Source organism: Mustelus asterias, chromosome 13 (genome assembly GCF_964213995.1).
Source record: "Mustelus asterias chromosome 13, sMusAst1.hap1.1, whole genome shotgun sequence".
NCBI classification, from domain to species: Eukaryota; Metazoa; Chordata; class Chondrichthyes; order Carcharhiniformes; family Triakidae; genus Mustelus; species Mustelus asterias.
Genome location: NC_135813.1, coordinates 56,070,678 through 56,090,567, shown reverse-complemented (window position 1 = coordinate 56,090,567; position 19,890 = coordinate 56,070,678). Strand labels below are relative to the sequence as shown.

Below are 19,890 nucleotides of genomic sequence, written 5' to 3'. Positions count from 1 at the left end.
TAAAGTCCCTTCATTCTGCCTGTACTGTAATTTCAAAATGTATCATATGCTCCCTTCCCCATCTCCCTTATTAATATCAGAAAGTGAAACTCTTCCATAATTGCCACTGAATCAAATGTTTTGTTTGCTTTGTGAATTACTTGATTGGGCCCTGGTCAGGTACTCAGTGGTTGTGCCAATCAGCAGCCAGCTTTCTGTGCAGTCACAGAGTCCCACCCCTCATCTAGTTTCACCAAGCTCAGTTTCATTTCCCAAGGTTGCAGTGTACGGAGTAAAGGAACAGTTACAGGAACCGACAGCCGCTGATCCAACTGCAAGTATTCGCAGCTATGTTGCACTTTGGGTTGTCTCGGCACTGCTTGAGAGATCAAGGCATCTTTTAAAATGCAGAAGCAGCACTGCTGATAAAGAATCCTTTGTCTTCGACAATTCGGCAGTTTTAAAAATAGAATTTTTGGTTTGGGTGGATGTTCAAGTGTTAAAAATCCGAGTCTTAACTCCAGTCGCTTCTAGATTTACTGGAGGCAGCACAGGGCCTGGCTGAACAACCCATTCACAGAAGGCAGTTTGGCAATTTATGTATTCTAACTAAGCTGCATGTCCCATATGAACAGGTTAGGCCTACACTCATTGGGGTTTAGTGGAGCGGTGATCTTATTGAAATATATAGAGCTTGATTTTCCTGCCCCGCTGTGCTGGTCGAGTAGCGTAGCAGGGCAGGAAATTTCATGGGAGAGAAAAAGTCCGATTGGCATCTGGTGTCTGGCAGGTTGTGATCTTCCCAGGCCATTTTCTATCCCGGGCTTGTGGTGAACCATCGTTGGTTCCCACTGAATAGTACTGAGCCAGGGTCTGGCCAGTACTACAAGGATGTACATATGTTACTGTTGGGTTGTGCTATTGTTGCTGTTGGGGTTAGGGTGGGGTTGTTACACCTTTGTACTGTAGTGTTGTGGCACATCCCAGTCGGGCTCCGCCTCCTGGGAGAGGTATAAAAGTCCCTGCTCTGGCCGGGACCCTTTCAGTCTGGGATAGTGTATATAATTACTGGCTGCTTCATTACAGTAAATAAAAGCCTTTCATTTACCGAGCATCAGGCCTCGTGTTTGAGTAGCGCATCAGGGCTTGAGGGTGACTTAACTATTCATCACTTTATTTAAATCTGTTTTGCAAGCTCCGGAGGTTCTCACCAGCAAGGATCACAGCTGGTCCCACCAACGGGAACCAGACGTGATGGCCTCACCGGTGGGACCAGAGGCCATAGAGGCCCACTTGGGTGGTTGGAGCCAGGGCCAACCTGGCACCTTGGCACTATTAAATTATATTTTAGCTTTGTGGTAAAGAAAAGGGCGGCACAGTGGCAAGCACTGCTGCCTCACAACACCAGAGTCGCAGGTTCAATTCTTGTCTGAGTGGAGTTTATATGTTCTCCCTGTGTCTGCGTGAGTTTCCTCTGGGTGCTCCGGTTTCCTCCCACACTTCAAAGATGGAGTGGCCATGCTAAATTATTCCTTAATGTCCCAAGATGTGTAGGTTAGGGGATTAACACCTGTGGTGAACCATAGATGGTTACCGCTATGGGTACTTGTACATATGTTACTCTTGTTACTGTTGGGGTTAGGGTTAGGGTGTTCCACCTGTTATCATTGTTTATGTGGTACACTCCGTTTGGCTTCGCCTTCTTACAGGAGTATAAAGGTCACTGCTACTTCCTAGTAGCCCTTAGTCTGGGATAGTATTGTGAAGTAGTGTGCTCCAATCTTGTTGTGAATAAAAGCCTTTATTCCCGGGTACGACCTAGCCTCCCGTGTGAATCAATCGCGCATCAATTTTATTCACAACAAAATACCGAAAATTTTGTTCGAGGAAAAAATGGAGCAGATGCTGAAACCCGATCGGCTAACCTTGGATCCGCCGCTGGGGCGTCGAATACTTTCGACCATTGGTTGAAGTGCTTCGAGGATTACATTGAGGCCTCGACAGCAGTCCAGTCCGACGCCGACAGATTGCGGGTCCTCCACGCCAGGGTGAGCGACACTGTGTATGCAACAATTCGCGATTCCCAAAATTACAAAGATGCCATCGAATTACTCAAGAAGCTGTACAATAAACAGCCGAACGAAATTCATGCTCGTCACCTATTAGCCATTCGACGGCGGCAGCCCGGCGAAACTACGGGACAGTACCTGCGCGAACTTCAACAGCTAGCCAGAGCCTGCAGCTGCAAGGAGGTGTCGGCTGTTCAATACACCAACGACCTTATTCGGGACGCGTTCGTGGCGGGAATCGGCTCATCCTATATTCGCCTGCGGCTGCTAGAGCAGGGTAACTTGGACCTGGCTAAGACGGTAGAATTGGCCGATGCAATGGAAACGGCCTCCAGAAGTCTCGAAACCTACCCCACCGACCACGTGGGAACATCGTGACAAGCACAGCCACCGCCTCAACTGTACTCGGCGGCTCCTCGGAACTGCGCGATAATGCTCTCAAGGCACATTGCCTGTTTGACAGCGGGAGCACGGAGAGCTTCATCCATCCGGATACAGTGAAACGGTGCGCTCTCCGTGTGCAAACTGTCAGGCAGACAATCTCCATGGCATCGAGGTCCCGATCTGTCCTCGTTCTTGGGAGCTGTGTGGTAACCTTAACGGTGCGGGGCACAGTCTACGAGAACTTCAGGCTCCTCGTGTTACCACACCTTTGCGCTCCGGTACTCCTGGGGCTAGACTTTATGGTCCACCTGAAGAGTGTGACCCTGCGGTACGATGGGCTACTCCCTCCACTTTCAGTGGGAGAACAACAGCCTCCAATTGTCCAGCGCGCTCCACATGTGGTCTCTTAACACTCAAAATTACCCCGCCTTCCCTATTCGAAAATCTCGTGCCAGGCTGCAAGCTCATCGCAACTAAGAGCAGGCGTTACAGCGCTGAGGATCGGATCTTTATTCGATCTGAGGTTCAGCGGCTCCTCAGGGAAGGGGTCATTCAACCTAGCACTAGCCCATGGAGAGCACAAGTTGTGGTGGTCAAGACTGGAGACAAGCCCTGGATGGTCATAGACTATAGTCAGACCATTAATAGGTACACGCAGCTGGACGCGTACCCTCTCCCACGCATATCTGACATGGTCAACCAGATTGCGCAGTACCGGGTGTTCTCCACCATCGACTTGAAGTCAGCCTACCACCAGCTCCCCATTCGCCCAGAGGACCGCAAATACATGGCCTTTGAGGCGGATGGCCGTCTCTACCACTTTTTAAGAGTCCCTTTCGGCGTCACAAATGGGGTCTCGGTCTTCCAGCATGAGATGGACCGAATGGTGGACCAAAACGGGCTACAGGCTACCTTCCTGTACCTGGACAACGTCACTATCTGCGGCCATGACCAGCAGGACCACGACGCCAACCTCCAGAAGTTTTTACGCACTGCGACTCTCCTGAACCTGACCTATAACAAGGAGAAGTACGTATTCAGCAAGCACCGCCTAGCAATCCTCGGATACGTGGTGGAAAACGGGGTCATCGGCCCCGATCCAGACCGTATGCGTCCCCTCCTTGAACTTCCCCTACCCACTAGCATCAAAGCACTGAGAAGATGCTTAGGCTTCTTCTCGTACTATGCACAGTGGGTTCCCAATTATGCGGACAAAGCCCGTCCGCTCATAAAATCTATCTCTTTTCCCCTGACAGCAGAGGCTCGCCTAGCCTTTGCAGGGATAAAAGCCGACATCGCGAAAGCCACGATGCACGCTGTCGATGAGTCCATCCCCTTTCAGATGGAGAGTGATGCATCTGATTTCGCCCTAGCCGCCACACTTAACCAGGCGGGCAGGCCCGTCGCCTTTTTCTCTCGCACCCTCCAAGGCCCTGAAATTCGGCACTCCTCTGTGGAGAAAGAGGCTCAGGCCATTGTGGAGGCCGTACGGCATTGGCGCCATTATTTGGCTGGCAAACGGTTTACCCTGCTCACGGACCAGCGGTCCGTGGCCTTCATGTTCAACAACACGTTAAAGGGAAAAATTAAGAATGATAAAATCTTGAGGTGGAGAATCAAACTCTCCACCTACAACTATGATATCATGTACCGTCCGGGGAAGCTCAATGAGCCCTCAGATGCCCTGTCGCGTGGAACATGTGCCAGTGTGCAGGAGGACCGGTTACAGGCCCTCCACAATGATCTCTTCCATCCGGGGATCACTCAGTTTTTCCATTTTGTAAAGGCTCGCAATCTTCCCTACTCCATAGAGGATGTCAGGTCGATAACTCGAAGCTGCCAGGTATGTGCAGAGTGCAAGCCGCACTTCTACTGGCCTGACAGGGCACACCTCATTAAGGCCACTCGCCCTTTTGAACAACTGAGTGTCGACTTCAAGGGCCCCCTTCCTTCGACAGATCGGAATGTGTATTTCCTCAACGTGGTTGACGAATACTCCCGATTCCCCTTTGCCATCCCCCGTTCTGACATGTCCGCTGCCACGGTCATCAAAGCCCTGCGGAGTCTTTTTACCCTGTTCGGCTACCCCAGTTATATCCACAGTGATAGGGGTTCGTCGTTTATGAGCGATGACTTGAGGCAATACCTGCTCTCTAAAGGAATTGCCTCAAGTAGGACTACGAGTTATAACCCCAGGGGTAACGGACAGGTCGAGAGAGAAAACGCTACAGTCTGGAAGGCTGTTTTACTGGCGTTAAGGTCTAGGGGTCTTCCAGTCTCCCGTTGGCAAGAGGTACTTTCTGATGCGCTCCATTCAATCCGGTCCCTCCTGTATACGGCAACCAACGCTGCCCCACATGAGCGGATGTTTATCTTCCCTAGGAAGTCTTCCTCTGGGACCTCACTGCCATCTTGGTTGACGTACTCAGGACCTGTCCTCCTGCGGCGGCATGTTAGGGCCCGCAAGTCCGACCCTTTGGTTGAACAGGTCCACCTCCTCCACGCCAACCCTCAATATGCCTATGTGGCATATCCTGACGGGCGAGAGGACACGGTCTCTATCAGAGATCTGGCGCCTGCAGGGGACCTGGAAACCCCCGTCACTCCCGCACCCCTGGTTAGGATTCCTTTCCCATTCTCTCCCCTCCTGACACGGCGTGGGCAGCATCGGGACCTCAACTTAATCCTCTTACTCCCATGTACAGCTTGCCTGAGTCCAGGAGGTTGTCATCACCTCGAGGTCCACAGGCGTGTGAGGAACTGGAGGAGTCACTGGACACCACCTTGGAGAGAGGGTCGTCACCACGGTCACCAGAACCGGCACTGGAGCCAGTGCTGTGGAGGTCGCAGAGATGGTGCGGACCTCCGATACGGCTGAACTTGTGAACATATGGACAGTTCGTATTGTCTCCTTACCCCACCAGCCTTTGTTTTTTTAAAGGAGGGGTGAATGTGGTGAACCGTAGATGGTTACCACTATGGGTACTTGTACATACGTTACTCTTGTTACTGTTGGGGTTAGGGTTGGGGTGTTCCACCTGTTATCATTGTTTATGTGGTACACTCCGTTCGGCTCCGCCTTCTTACAGGAGTGTAAAGGTCACTGCTACTTCCTAGTAGCCCTTAGTCTGGGATAGTATTGTTAAGTAGTGTGCTCCAATCTTGTTGTGAATAAAAGCCTTTATTCCCGGGTACGACCTAGCCTCCCGTGTGAATCAATCGCGCATCAACACCCTCCTACCCTGGAGAGTTGGTGCAGATTCGATGGGCCGAACGGCCCCTTTCTGCATTGTGGAGATTTTATGATAATGAAATGCAGGAAAAGGGAACACAATCTTCAAATTAGAACTTGACTTTTCAGGAGCAAAATCAGGCAGAACCCCTACAAGGCTATTTGCTGGATTCAATTGAAATTTTCAAGACAGATTTTTTAAGGCAAGGTTATCAGGGGGTATGGAGGAAAATTGACTTGAACTACAGATCACTTGTGATATAATTGAATGGCAGAACATGGGGTTGAGGGGTTGAATGGCCTCCTCCTACCACTGTGCATTTATGCAATACTCTGCCTAATCCAGCCTGCTTTAAACTTAACACTGATTCACACTGCTGTAGGGATATTGGAACTGCATTTGATAATTGTTTTGACTTGCCTGAGCCTACTCATAATGTGTTATTCTATAACTAGATATTAGTCAAGTATGTGAATCAGCCAGTCACAGAACACTAAGTAATCTTTAAATATAGGTTTGTCTTAAGAGGTTACTTTTTGTTTCAGGTTATGGCAACTGGATCAGAAGTAAAAGTCGAGGAATATTTTCAATGTTTGATTTGCAACGAGCCAGTCTCTAAACCCAAGCTTCTCCAATGTCTTCACACATTTTGTGAAGATTGCCTACAGAAAGAATGTCACAAGAAAAGCGTTAAATGTCCCATTTGTGAGATGATCACCAAGGGAGATCCCGCTTCCTTACAGGACAATATACTTGTGGAAAACTTACAGAGCAAAGTGAAAAAACAGCAGCAAATCCTAGCAAGCAAAGAGCTGTGCTGTGCCTCCTGTGAGGACAGCACTCCTCCTGAGTTCATGTGCCTGGAGTGTGATAAGCTCCTGTGTACGAAGTGCCTGCATACACATCAGGTGCTCATGACGGATCATAAGAAGTATGTTCAGACCTTGGGGACATTGAGAAAATTGGATTCTGACGAGTTCTTGAAGATCCTTAGAAGATCAAAGGATCTTGTTTGCAGTACTCATGATAATCAGTACCTCAGGTAATGTTGCCTCTTGAAGGATGGCCTCAACCTTTCCTTTAAAGCCTTTTTCTTATCTTCTTCCCACTTATGTCTCATTGACCCTCACTCCGAGAATGAATGATAGGGAGTCACTCTGACACTCAATCAGAGAGTGTGAGTGTTAGGTGGTCATTTTGACCTTCACTCTGAGATGAGTGATTGGGAGTGAGAACCAGAGTGACTCCCTGAGTGTTAATGATCAGGAGTCACTCTGACTCTCACTCCGAGAGTGTGATTGATCAGGAATCACTCTGATTCTCACTCAGAGTTTGGGTGTTAGGTGGTCTGACCCTTACTCGGGGAATGTGAATTCCTGCGACTGCCTGTATCCTTGCTTGTAAAATTATAATTGGACATAGGTCTACGTGTCCCTTTGACCATGTGGATGGTACAGGGTTAGTCTCCCGCTAGCTGAATGAATGTATCTGGCTGAGGGGAGAACCACAGAAATGTGTGATGCAGAGGACTGAAATCAAGGACAGTGATAACAGAAAAACATTGAATTTATCTCCTGTTTGGATGCAATTGTCTGAACAACTTTTTAATTTTACTTTCTGTTTAGTCTCTACTGCACCACCTGCTCAGTCTGGTTGTGTGTCCTGTGTCTGGTGCTGGAACATAAGGACCATAACTGCTGTGGCATCAGGAAACAGATTGCTACACAGAAAAATGAGCTCCGAGACATGCTGGGTGCAGTACAGGTGAATGAAACAAATTTCAGCAAAACTAAGGGGGACCTGGAGATGCTCATAGACAAGCTGAACAATGGCAAGTATAATGTGGAAGAACTGATCAAAGCAAGAGTTAATGCTGCCATGGAAAAGGTGAAAGAGGAGGAGGGCAGACTACTGAATGAGCTGAAGGAACTTCACTCAGATAGAATCCAAAAGCTGCAGGAAGGTTTGATGAAAACAGAGAATGTGCTAAAAAGAATGTCTGTGAGCAAAAGCTTGGTGTCCCAGTTGCTTCGCTATGCCACAGAGCAGGAGGTGTTGGAGCTGCAAGGATCAATTAAAACAGCATTCAGCAACCTCCAGAACGAGAAACCCCTTAACGTACATATGGAGAAGACGGTGATAGATTTTCAGGAGTGTTGGGTTTATCCTGAGAAGATGCTGGGCAAACTGGTCATCACAAAATGTGAGTAATCCCCAGAGTTGCCTATGTCTCCTGTTCAATTTGAAAAAGCATTCATTTCCTGAACTGTTCTGGGTGTTTCTCTGTGTATAAACTTGCCTTTGTATGATTCATTGTACTCTGTAAATAAATATTGCAGTTATTTGGACCTACAAAAAACTCCCTGAATTCAAACAGAGGTTTTGTTGAGGACACTGGTCCAAAACACTTCTGGCTTTGAGTCTCCCCACCCATGTCATTAACAGGTAGAGTCAGTAGGATGCTCCTTTAGGTCACGTCATTAGCATCATCCAACAGCCAGTCATGAATGAGCTTGATGCCTCCTTGAAGAGTATTTACTGGGTGCACAATCTGTGCAGCACCAGTAAATAACCCAGACACTCCACCCACCACCCCTCCTTCCATTCCAGTAAATGACCCACTCACTTCCATCCATTTCAGTGAATGACCCAGACTGCCTCCCCTCCACCCCCCATTCCAGAAAATGACCCAGACACCCAACCATCCATTCCACTAAATGACCCAGACTGTCTCCCCCCCCCCCCCCACTACATTCCAGTAAATGTCCCAGCCTGTCTGCCTGTCCATTCCAGTAAATGACCCAGACTGCACACCCCATTGCAGTTAATGACCCATTCACTCCGTCCATTCCACTAAATGACCTAGACTGTCTTTCCCCCACCACATTCCAGTAAACATTCCAGTCTGTCTGCCTATCTATTCCAGTAAATGACCCAAACTCTCCCCTCCACTCCATAAGGGTGAATTCCTATGGTAGCCCACACTTAAGAGTAAGGCATTTGTTGGTGAAAAAATCTTACTGATAAACTGAACCTATAGTTATTGTGTGAGGAAGTTTGTGCTCCCTATGATTGTGTATTTCCAAATTGTGCTTCGGTTTGGTTACATTGTTCACTCCGATATATGGGGGCGGCACGGTAGCACAGTGGTTAGCACTGCTGCTTCACAGCTCCAGGGTCCCAGGTTCGATTCCCGGCTCGGGTCACTGTCTGTGTGGAGTTTGCACATTCTCCTCGTGTCTGCGTGGGTTTCCTCCGGGTGCTCCGGTTTCCTCCCACAGTCCAAAGATGTGCGGTTTAGGTTGATTGGCCAGGTTAAAAAAAAAAATTGCCCCTTAGAATTCTGAGATGCGTAGGTTAGAGGGATTAGCGGGTAAATATGTGGGGGTAGGGCCTGGGTGGGATTGTGGTCGGTGCAGACTCGATGGGCCGAATGGCCTGCTTCTGCACTGTAGGGTTTCTATGTTTCTATGTTCAGAATGAATGATGTAATTAAATGGATATTAATTAGTTCATTGTTGTGTTTGTCCTGATTGGTAATATTATTGATACATTTGCTTAAACTATTCCTTTCCAGTGAGACCAGAAATAGTTCCAGATCGGAAGCTGAGATTGTCTGAACACAATACACCTAACTCGTATGATAAAGAGGTGAAAATATACCATTATTAGAGTTTCATAAAGCGTTGGATATATGCCATTATTACAGAGTTTGGTAAAGAGGTGAATTTACGGCACTCTGTGCAATCAGAGGCTGTCAGGTGATTCACACCGGTAAGTGGGGGGGAGGGCGAATCCCGCTCGAGAGGCCAGCATCAGACTGCTCAGGGGGCCATTGGGCATGCGCCGATCTCCAGTATACTAGGATATCGGTTGACATGCCCCCCCGCAATCGCCGGCCCCGACCTGTGGGTGCATATACACCACATCGACTGCAGTGGTTCAAGAGGGCCGCTCACCATCACCAGGGCAATACATGCTGGCCCAGCCAACATCCCACATCCCATGATAGAAAAGCCTTCTTTGAGGAAGAGAGGGCTCTAATTGCCATTATCCACTCTCTTCCCCATCCGATTCCCATCCAAAAAGGCACCAAAGAAACCTTATAGGAAAATATTACTTCCCCATTCTCCCTTTTTGTCCCTTTGTCCCATCTGCCTTCCCCATCATCCACTGCCTTTCTGCCTCAACCTCTCTTTTCTCCCTATCTCACAGATCTCTTCTTCCCCTTTCCTTCTGCCCTGCTCTTTTCCACTTCCATCATCCCTTCAGAACTTCCTTACTTATTCCTAACTTCCCCATTTTCGACTTGTGCTCCCTGGGATTTGAAACCATCTCTATGATGTAATTTTGAATTGCCTTTGACTTAGAATGTGATGTGATAAATGGAGAATGCGTAAGGTGAGGTCTGGCTGTCAGCGAGAGCTGCTGATTCCACATGAATGTTCTGTTCATAACATGCTTAAACATTTTTTTCAGGATATGGAGCGCACTTCTCAAAAGTGCTGCGACAAAAGGAAACGAGATGCAGATACAGAAACACAACCTCCAATAAAACAGTATGTGAAAGAGGAGGCAGGTAAGAGTGTAAATGGAACTTCCAGCGCTTCTTCCAATTATCGAGTCCACAGCCCTACCCCTCGTATAGAAAGTGTCATTTCGTGTGTCGAGGATGACGGAAAGCAAACGGAGTCCTTTGTTCTAGATACGGCAGGTAAGCTGACATTCTTAATTTTTTCATAAATACTTTAACGCAATCAATAAAAGTTATTCCACATTCTTTCTTCCAATCTTTACTTTTGGGTGATTTAAAAAATATTTTTCATGAAATAAGGGGCTAACATTTATAGCTGTCTATTTATCAGGATGTTTTGAAACATCAAACAGACAGTGAATTAGGATGACGAGTAATTATTGTTGTTATTTGAGTGGGAGCCAATTTTCACATGGCATGATTCCATATATAGCAAGTGAAATTAATAACCAGTTGTATTGTTTTTGTTGATGTTGATGAGGGATAGATGTTGGCCTGGATCCTGGAGAATTCACTGCTCATGATAGAATTGTGTCGTGGATTCTTGTATATCCACTGAACGATATGTCTCATCCAGATATTGGCACCTCTGACAGTGTGTTGGCCTAATTTATGTCCTGAACTTCTAGAATGCACTCTGAACGCATAACTTACTGACATAAACAAGAGTTCATTCACTGAGCCAAGCTGACACGATGAGCTGAAATAAAAGCAAAAATACTATAGATGCTGGAGGTCTGAAATAAAAACAAAGTGCTGGGAAAATGTCAGCATCTGTGGAGAGAGAAACAAAGCTAGCGGGGGCGATTGCTGGAGCAGCGAAGTGGGCCGGAGGACATCAGCGGAGGCTGTTTCACGGGCTTCCCGCTGGGCACCACCGCCTCCACGAGTCTCCCAGCCTAAGATTTCCAACATAATCAGCGCCACAACAGAAATCGCCATAGAGCTGATTTCAGTGTGAAAATTGCGGTTTCCATTTCATTAGTGGGCCTGGGACTGAAGTGTGACTGAGTTTATTTCAGCTGGTAGAACTCCAAGTTTGAAGCTTTTGTGTTCAAACTCCATTCCAGTATTTGGGTATATTGTATGAAGCAGTACCTGAAAGTGTGCTGCAGTCATGAGTATAACTTATCAGATTGGAAGTTAAATCGAGGGCCCATCGCCAATCAGATGGAAGGGCAGAATTTTCCCATCCCGCTCGCCACGGGAATCGTAGCGGGCGGGAGCAGACCATGCAAAGGTCCATTGACCTTAAGCAGAAATTTCTGGCCTTGGGGCCAGCGCGGCCAGAAAATCCCACCCACTGTGTGATGCAGAGCAGAGTTCTGTGTGCTGGCCAAAATTCCTTCCTCAACCAACACAACCAATCACAGTTTCCCTTATCGTTTAGCTGATTTGCTGCTTGTGGGACCCTCTTTAATTCATTGTTTTTCTACAAAGCAACAATGCCAGAATGTCATTTGTGAAGTGCTTTGTGGTGTCGGAGATTGTGAAAGGGGCTAGATAAATTCCACTTCTTTTTTTCAATGTAAATTTCTGATGCTGGGGAAGAGCAGGTTTTTTTGCACTCAACTTTAGCATTGAGCACACCAGCTGAAGTACTGAGTAAGCCAGATTGAAAGATTAATCATTATCATTGGCATTTCCTCTTATCAAGGATGCTTCTTCCTTCAGATGTCTGGGTGGAAGTGCAATGCCAGTGTTGGCCGTGGGTTTGTAGGTGACTGAGGAGCTCTATCATATCCTTGCAGACTTTCCCACAATAATGGTTCATTCAGTAATCCCTGCCAAAAAAGCTGCTGAACTGGCAGAATGATGAGATGCTGCCCCCATGAGATGTTATCATTGCATGAATCTCATCTGAATAAGCTTAATGTGCATCTCAATCCTTGCACAGAGAATGTGATGACTATTAGGAGACAAGCAGCTTTTAAGTTTGCTATTCAAATGGAAAAGATCAAATTTGGGAGTAAAAATGTTTCATTTTTTAAATGGGGCAACAAGAGGCTATTAGGCATCATGATTATTCTAACACTGGGATCTCAGGTGTCAGACCGAATGGTTTACTCCTTTCTGTCTTTTATAGAACATTGTCATCTTCTCTGGTTCTCTGTCTGAAGGAAGATCTGACCAATAGCACCACAGCCTCTGCCACGAGCAGGGCAAGGAATCCACCCAAGCGGAAATGGCCCCGTACTATTGGCACTGTTGTGTCTGGCCACACAGTGTGTTTTTAATCCTTATATGTGGACAAAGAACTGCGAGTTCTTATGAATACAATAACGTCTATTCATTCACACAATTAATATTAGTTATGATAGTTACTTTTACAGGACAATATCAAACTTAATGCTGGACTTTGACTTAACTGTGAGTGACTGACAAGTACCCAAGCAGATGTTGGCCTGTATCCACTTGTTGGTCTCTGCAGTCTCCTCGGTATGGTCTGGTCTTTGGTTTGGTCTGATCCTCTTCTTCTGGGTCTGGTCTGTTCTTCTTTCTTCTTCTCTGGATGGTCCAGGGTTGTCCTTCATAGTGGTTGGTCTCTAGAGTCACTGCCGCTGGTTGTGTTGTGTAGCACCTTTATCTTTTGATTATTTCACATCCTTTAGGGCAGGCCCTCGATCACTACCAATTCATCGTTCAGGGTTTGATCACCGTGATCAATGGAGTCCAATCGGGTGCTGCCACACCGATTTCGGGGTGTGTACCAAGCATCCATGCCTGTGGGTGCTAGAGGCACATAGGTCACATACCTCCCTCCCAAATAAGGGTTTAAGGCGTCCCTTTGTCTGGGAAAGAAGTATGTTTGATCAGAGAGTGTCCATTGTCTTCGGGATGGCCTATTTCCTGTGTATTCCCGATGTCTAAGGCTGAGGCCTGCTTGTCTCAGTCCAATACTCATTTAGGGCTGCAGCCTGTTTGTCTCAGTCTTTACACATATCATTGGTGGCCCGTTCGCCCACAGCACCGATCTGATCCACACACAGCTATCCAGCTAACCTAGCCAACTGACCACTCAAGGAGTCTGAGTTGCTGTGGTAACATACATTTTTACATGCATATTGCAGTCCACTATTCCCCGCTATGAATAGTGATGGTAGAGGCTCCAATTTTCTTTCCATCGCACAGCTGACGAGGAATCTCTCCTGCTCTTACCGCTTACCACAGGCGTATGGTGGAAGAACTTTTGGCCACACCTTCCTTGGTCATCAAAAACTGAAGTGGGACTCAAACGGGGTGGCATGGTAGCACAGTGGTTAGCACTGCTGCTTCACAGTTCCAAGGACCTGGGTTCGATTCCTGGCTTGGGTCACTGTCTGTGTGGAGTTTGCACGTTCTCCTCGTGTCTGCGTGGGTTTCCTTTGGGTGCTCCGGTTTCCTCCCACAGTCCAAAGATGTGCGGGTTAGGTTGATTGGCCATGCTAAAATTGTCCCTTAGTGTCCTGAGATGCGTAGATTAGAGAGATTAGCGGGTAAAATACGTAGGGATATGGGGATAGGGCCTGGGTGGGATTGTGGTCGGTGCAGACTCGATGGGCCAAATGGCCTCTTTTTGCACTGTAGGGTTTCTATGATTCTTTCTATGAACTGGAGCTTTTTGGCTCAGAGGCAGGGACATTACCCACTGCTTCAAAAGACCTCCTTATATATAATCAGACTTTAATTCACATGTTGTCTGCTCCAGATTGATAAGTGTAATGTGCTTTACACATCAGTTCCATTTTGAAGTGCCATTGTGTGGTATTTAATATGATTATTTATTTTCTGTGACATTACTTCATGCAAATTATAAATCAGCTGCAAGTTTATGTTTAGCTGACATGATATGAAGAAGTCTGAAAACTATTGCCAGTTATGGCAGGTCCTCAATTTGAACACGACCAATGGGTAGGATAGGGTCAGAGGCAGTGGTGGGGTAGGTTAAAATATTGGAATTGTGTAATACGCTCTCAGTCTGCAGCATTCCCAGCTGGTGTAAAATTCACAGCAGCTATTCCATCACTGGATGAGACTCCCCTAAAAAGAGGAAGGGGCCTATAATTAAGATTCAAAGTCATGCCCCAATGATGCCATTGCCACAGTGATGCAATCTTACCCACATTGTGGGTGCAGTTTCGTTCAGTCGCTTGCCAGGCAACAGAAACATGGCAGGATGAACCAAGAAAAGATCGAGATCAGTCTGTAACTCGGCCTGTTCTGAAGTTTTTTGTGGGCTAGGAGGAGCAGGAATTTCTTTTAAGGGCCTCAAAGGGAAGCCTTTGGTTTTTCAGGTGAAAATGCCAAGTACTTCTCCAGCCCAAGTCTTCCCCCCGACTGCCCCAACTGCTGGGACCACCCACATGGCTTCCTACCATTGAATGCCTACTCTATGTTTATTTAAATAAGGCCCTGCATGACCTCCATGTCCTTTGGGTTGTTCTTCCATCACTGGGCCCCCCATCACCATTGCCATTTCCCATTAATACTGGTACCTATGCATCTCCTGTCGGTGTTTTGTGATGTATTTGAGTGTGCATTCACACATAAAGTTCAACTTTGACCCTTCTTTTTTCAGTGGAGCTGATACAAATAGATTCAGAGGATTCCAACTAGTTGGAGATGAATGTCCTGATGTGGCTGGGCATACTGGAGCAGAGGCAAGGACCACAGCTTTCTACAGCACGCAATGCGAACATTGTGATATTTGTTGTGATCTGGAATGCACTGCCTGAAAGAGAGGTGGAAGCAGATTCAAAAGACAATTTGATATAAGTGAAGAGCAGGTTGTGGGACTAACTGGGATAGCTGTAAATTAGAATGGCCTCCTTTTGTGCTGTGAAATTCTGTGGCTCTGATTCTTTCTGAAGCACTACTTGTTATTGGTTACAGAAAGCAAGAGGCTGTCAGGCCGTTGCTCTCAAAACAAGATAAAGATATCTATTTACATTAATAATGAATAATTCAGATTGTAATTATCAAGTCCGATATAGAAACATAGAAAAACTACAGCACAAACAGGCCCTTCGGCCCACAAGTTGTGCTGAACACATCCCTACCTTCTAGACCTACCTATAACCCTCCATCCTATTAAGCTCCATGTACTCATCCAGGAGTCTCTTAAAAGACCCTATTGAGTTCGCCTCCACCACCACTGACGGCAGCCGATTCCACTCGCCCACCACTCTCTGTGTGAAAAACTTACCCCGAACATCTCCCCCGTACCTACCCCCCAGCACCTTAAACCTGTGTCCTCTCGTAGCAGACATTTCCACCCTGGGAAAAAGCCTCAGAGTCCACCCGATCTATGCCTCTCAACATCTTATACACCTCTATTAGGTCTCCTCTCATCCTTCGTCTCTCCAAGGAGAAAAGACCAAAGTCCCTCAGCCTATCCTCATAAGGCATGCCACTCAATCCAGGCACCATCCTTGTAAATCTCCTCTGCACCCTTTCAATCTTTTCCACATTCTTCCTGTAATGAGGCGACCAGAACTGAGCACAGTACTCCAAGTGGGGTCTGACGAGGGTCTTATACAGCTGCATCATTATCCCCGGACTCCTAAACTCAATCCCTCGATTGATAAAGGCCAGCACACCATATGCCTTCTTAACCACCTCCTCCACCTGCGGGGCCGAGTTTAGAGTCCTATGGACCCGGACCCGAAGGTCCTTCTGATCCTCTACAGTACTAAGAGTCTTTTCCCTTTATATTGTACTCCTTCATCCCATTTGACCTACCAAAATGGACCATGACGCATTTATCTGGGTTGAAGTCCATCTGCCACTTGTCCGCCCAGTCTTGCATCCTATCTATGTCCCTCTGTAACTTCTGACATCCCTCCAGACTATCCACAACCTCACCAACCTTCGTGTCGTCGGCAAATTTACCAACCCATCCCTCCGCTTCCTCATCCAGGTCATTTATGAAAATGACAAACAGCAAGGGTCCCAGAACAGATCCCTGGGGCACACCACTGGTGACCAACCTCCATTTAGAAAAGGACCCATCTATACCCACTCTCTGCCTCCTTTGGGCAAGCCAGTTCTGGATCCACCGGGCAGCAGCCCCTTGGATGAAGAGTCATAGGCCAGAATTTTACCGGCCTGCCTGCCATGGGAATTGGAGATGGTGAGGGGTGGAGCATGGGAAGGTCCGTTAACCTTGGGCAGGATTTTACGGGCGAGGCCGTAAAATCCCAACACAGAATCCCTACAGTGTAGAAGGAGGTCATTTGACCCATCGAGCCTGCGCCAACAACAATCCCACTCAGGCCCTATTCCCGTAACCCCATGTACAAAGAACAGTACAGCACAGGAACAGGCCCTTCAGCCCACCAATTCTGTGCCGACATAGATGCCTCTCTAATCTAATATTTTCTTGCCTCTATGTATTTACCCTGCTCACAATTTAGCACAGCCGATCAACCTAACCTGCACATCTTTGGACATGTGGGAGGAAACCGGAGCACACAGAGGAAGCCCATGCAGACACAGCGGAACATGCAAACTCCACACACTCATAGAGAGACAGTGCGGCCCCGTTATAACGCGATGGTTGGGGTCCATAAAAGCGGGGTCGCGCTAAATTTGCCAATTATTAGCGGAAAAAAAAGGTCCAATGACACCATCGCGTTATATCCAAATTCGCGCTAAATCGGGGCGCGTTAAATCAGGGATCCACTGTATATAGCACGGAAACAGGCCCTTTGGCTCAACTCATCCAATATGACCATGTTTCCTAAACTGAACTGGTCCCATTTGCCTGTATTTGGCTCATGTCCCACTAAACCTTTACCACCTAACATGTACCTGTTCAAATGTGTTTTAAATGTTGTAATTGTATCTGCCTCAACCACCTCCTCTGCCAGCTCTTTCCATGTATGCACCATCCTCTCTGTGAAGAAGTTGCCCCTCAGGTCCCTTTTAAATCTTTCCCCTCTTACCTTAAACCTCTGCCCTCTAGTTTTGGACTCCCCTACCCTGAGGAAAATACCTTTGCTATTCACCTTATCTATGCTCTTCATGAATTTATAAACCTCTAAAACATCACCCCACATCCTCCTATGCTCCAGGGCAAAAAGTCCCAGCCTATTCAGCCTCTCCCTTATAATTAAAACCTTCCAGTCCTGGTAACATCGATGTAAATCTTTTTTACACCCTTTCCAGTTTAATAACATCCTTCCTATAGCAGATTTCTAAAGTCTGAGGTCACGTACCAACCGACTCAAGAACAGCTTCTTCCCTGCTGCTGTCAGATTTTTGAATGGACTTACCTTGCATTAAGTTGATCTTTCTCTACACCCTGGCTATGACTGTAACACTACTTTCTGCACTCTCTCGTTTCCTTCTCTATGAACGGTATGTTTTGTCTGTACAGCGTGCAAGTTTCACTGTATGATAATACATGTGACAATAATAAATCAAATTAAACCAAATATAGCAGGATGACCAGAATTGTATGCAGTTCTCCAAATGTGACCTTAGTAATGTCTTGTACAGTTGTAACATAACGTCACAACTCCTGTATTCAAAGCTCTGACGATGAAGGCCAAACGCCTTCTTCACCACCCTGTCTACCTGTGACATCACTTTCAAGGAACTATGTACTTGCACCCCTAGGTCTCTCTGTTCGACAACACTCTCCAGGGCCCTACCATTAACTGTATAAGTCCTGCCCTGGTTTGTCTTACCAAAATTCAACACCTCGCATTTATCTGAATTAAACTCCATCTGCCATTCCTTGCCCACTAGCTCAGTTGATCAAGATAACCTTCTTCACCATCCACTATGTAAGAGGAAGAATCCTAATAGGTTAGTAAAATTTTTAAAGCATTAGACATTAGAAGTTAAATGACTTTTAAAACAGGCTTATGAGCTAATAAGAAAGCAGTTTACACACATATGAAATGCAGTAAGAGATTTAAACAAGTGATTATGATTTTAAGACACATTCTGATATTTTGAATGTATTAATGTATTTTTTAAAGAATCATTGTTCACTTTAACCAAAGGCAACTTGCTGCAAAGCACCATGGTAAAGGACATTAGGGCAAAGCCACATTCTAACAGAGTATTTTAGCCTTGAGTGTATACAAGTTTTATCAGTAGAATTTCAGATGGAGAGGACATTTAGAATAATCATATTTCATGAATAGGGTTTATTCACTGTCCAGATAAGATGGATGCATGCCCAGACATGGAGTCATGTGTTAATCTGGTTTGGCAGTGGCCTATAGGGGAACTCATGGGAACGTTCATTTGAACTTTGGGCTGGTGTTACTAGGCAACAGGGGAAGTGGGGTCAGCCAAGACAGGAGTTAGCTTCCGCATTCTACGGACTAATGAAATGCCATTATGCCCAAGGGAAAAATGCGATTGGCTAAGGTTTGACAGGTATTATTGTTGATTTATGTATATTGAAGATGATGATTTAAAGGTAATGAAAGGTGGGAGTAATTAAGAACAAAGAAAATTACAGCACAGGAACAGGCTCTTCAGCCTTCCAAGCCTGCACTGACCATGCTGCCCAACTCAACTAAAACCCCGTATCCTTCCGGGGACCATATCCCTCCATTCCCATCCTATTCATGTATTTGTCAAGGCGCGCCTTAAAAGTCACTCTTGTATCCGCTTCCACTACCTCCCCCGGCAGCGGGTTCCAGGCACCCACCACCCTCCGTGTAAAAAAAAACCTGTCTCATACATCTCCTTTAAACCTTGCCCCTCGCACCTTAAAGCCATGCACCCTAGTAATTGACTCTTCCACCCTGGGAAAAAGCTTCTGGCTATTCATTCTGTCCATGGCGCCTCATAATCTTGTAGACTTTTATCAGGTCACTCCTCAATCTCCGTCGTTCCAGTGAGAACAAACCAAGTTTCTCCAACCTCTCCTCATAGCTAATGCCCTCCATACCAGGCAACATCCTGGTAAATCTTTTCTGTACCCTCTCCAAAGCCTCCACATCCTTCTGGCAGTGTGGCGACCAGAATTGAACACTATATTCCAAGTGCGGCCTAACTAAGGTTCTATAAAGCTGCAACATGACTTGCAAATTTTTAAACTCAGTGCCTCGGCTGATGAAGGCAAGCATGTCATATGCCTTCTTGACTACCTTCTCCACCTGCGTTCCACTTTCAGTGACCTGTGTATCCGTACACCCAGATCCCTCTGCCCACCAATACTCTTAAGGGTTCTGCCATTTACTGTATATTTCCTATCTGTATTAGACCTTCTAAATGCATTGCCTCACATTTGTCCAGATTAAACTCCATCTGCCATCTCTCCGCCCAAGTCTCCAACCGATCTATATCCTCTGATGGTCCTCATCACTATCTGCAACTCCACCAACTTTTGTGTCGTCCGCAAACTTACTGATCAAACCAGTTACATTTTCCTCCAAATCATTTATATATATTACAAATAGCAAAGGCCCCAGCACTGATCCCTGAGGAACGCCACTTGTCACAGCCCTCCATTCAGAAATGCACCCTTCCACTGCTACCCTCTGTCTTCTATGACCGAGCCAGTTTTGTATCCATCTTGCCAACTCACCTCTGATCCCATGCGACTTCACCTTCTGCACCAGTCTGCCATGAGGGATCTTGTCAAAGGCCTTACTGAAGTCCATGTAGACAACATCCACTGCCCTACCCTCATCAATCATCTTCGTCACTTCCTCGAAAAACTCGATCAAGTTAGTGAGACACG

At 46.6% G+C, this 19,890-nt stretch overlaps 1 protein-coding gene across 1 annotated transcript; it reads left to right on the top strand.

The window, feature by feature from the left end:
• Positions 1–255: 255 nt before the first annotated feature.
• Positions 256–15,131, top strand: LOC144502641 (protein PML-like). Its single transcript, XM_078226801.1, has 6 exons — positions 256–313; positions 6,211–6,707; positions 7,291–7,868; positions 9,243–9,316; positions 10,145–10,379; positions 14,758–15,131. Exons 2-6 carry the CDS (start codon positions 6,214–6,216, stop codon positions 14,793–14,795), a joined length of 1,419 nt encoding a protein of 472 aa, XP_078082927.1. The 5' UTR covers positions 256–313; positions 6,211–6,213; the 3' UTR covers positions 14,796–15,131.
• The last annotated feature ends 4,759 nt before the right edge of the window (positions 15,132–19,890 follow it).

Coding starts and splice junctions, on each gene's coding strand:
- LOC144502641 (XM_078226801.1), top strand. CDS start 6,214: ATGGCAACTGGATCAGAAGTAAAAGTCGAGGAATATTTTCAATGTTTG. Junction 7,869..9,242: donor CAAACTGGTCATCACAAAAT/GTGAGTAATCCC, acceptor ATTCCTTTCCAG/TGAGACCAGAAATAGTTCCA. Junction 9,317..10,144: donor CTAACTCGTATGATAAAGAG/GTGAAAATATAC, acceptor CATTTTTTTCAG/GATATGGAGCGCACTTCTCA.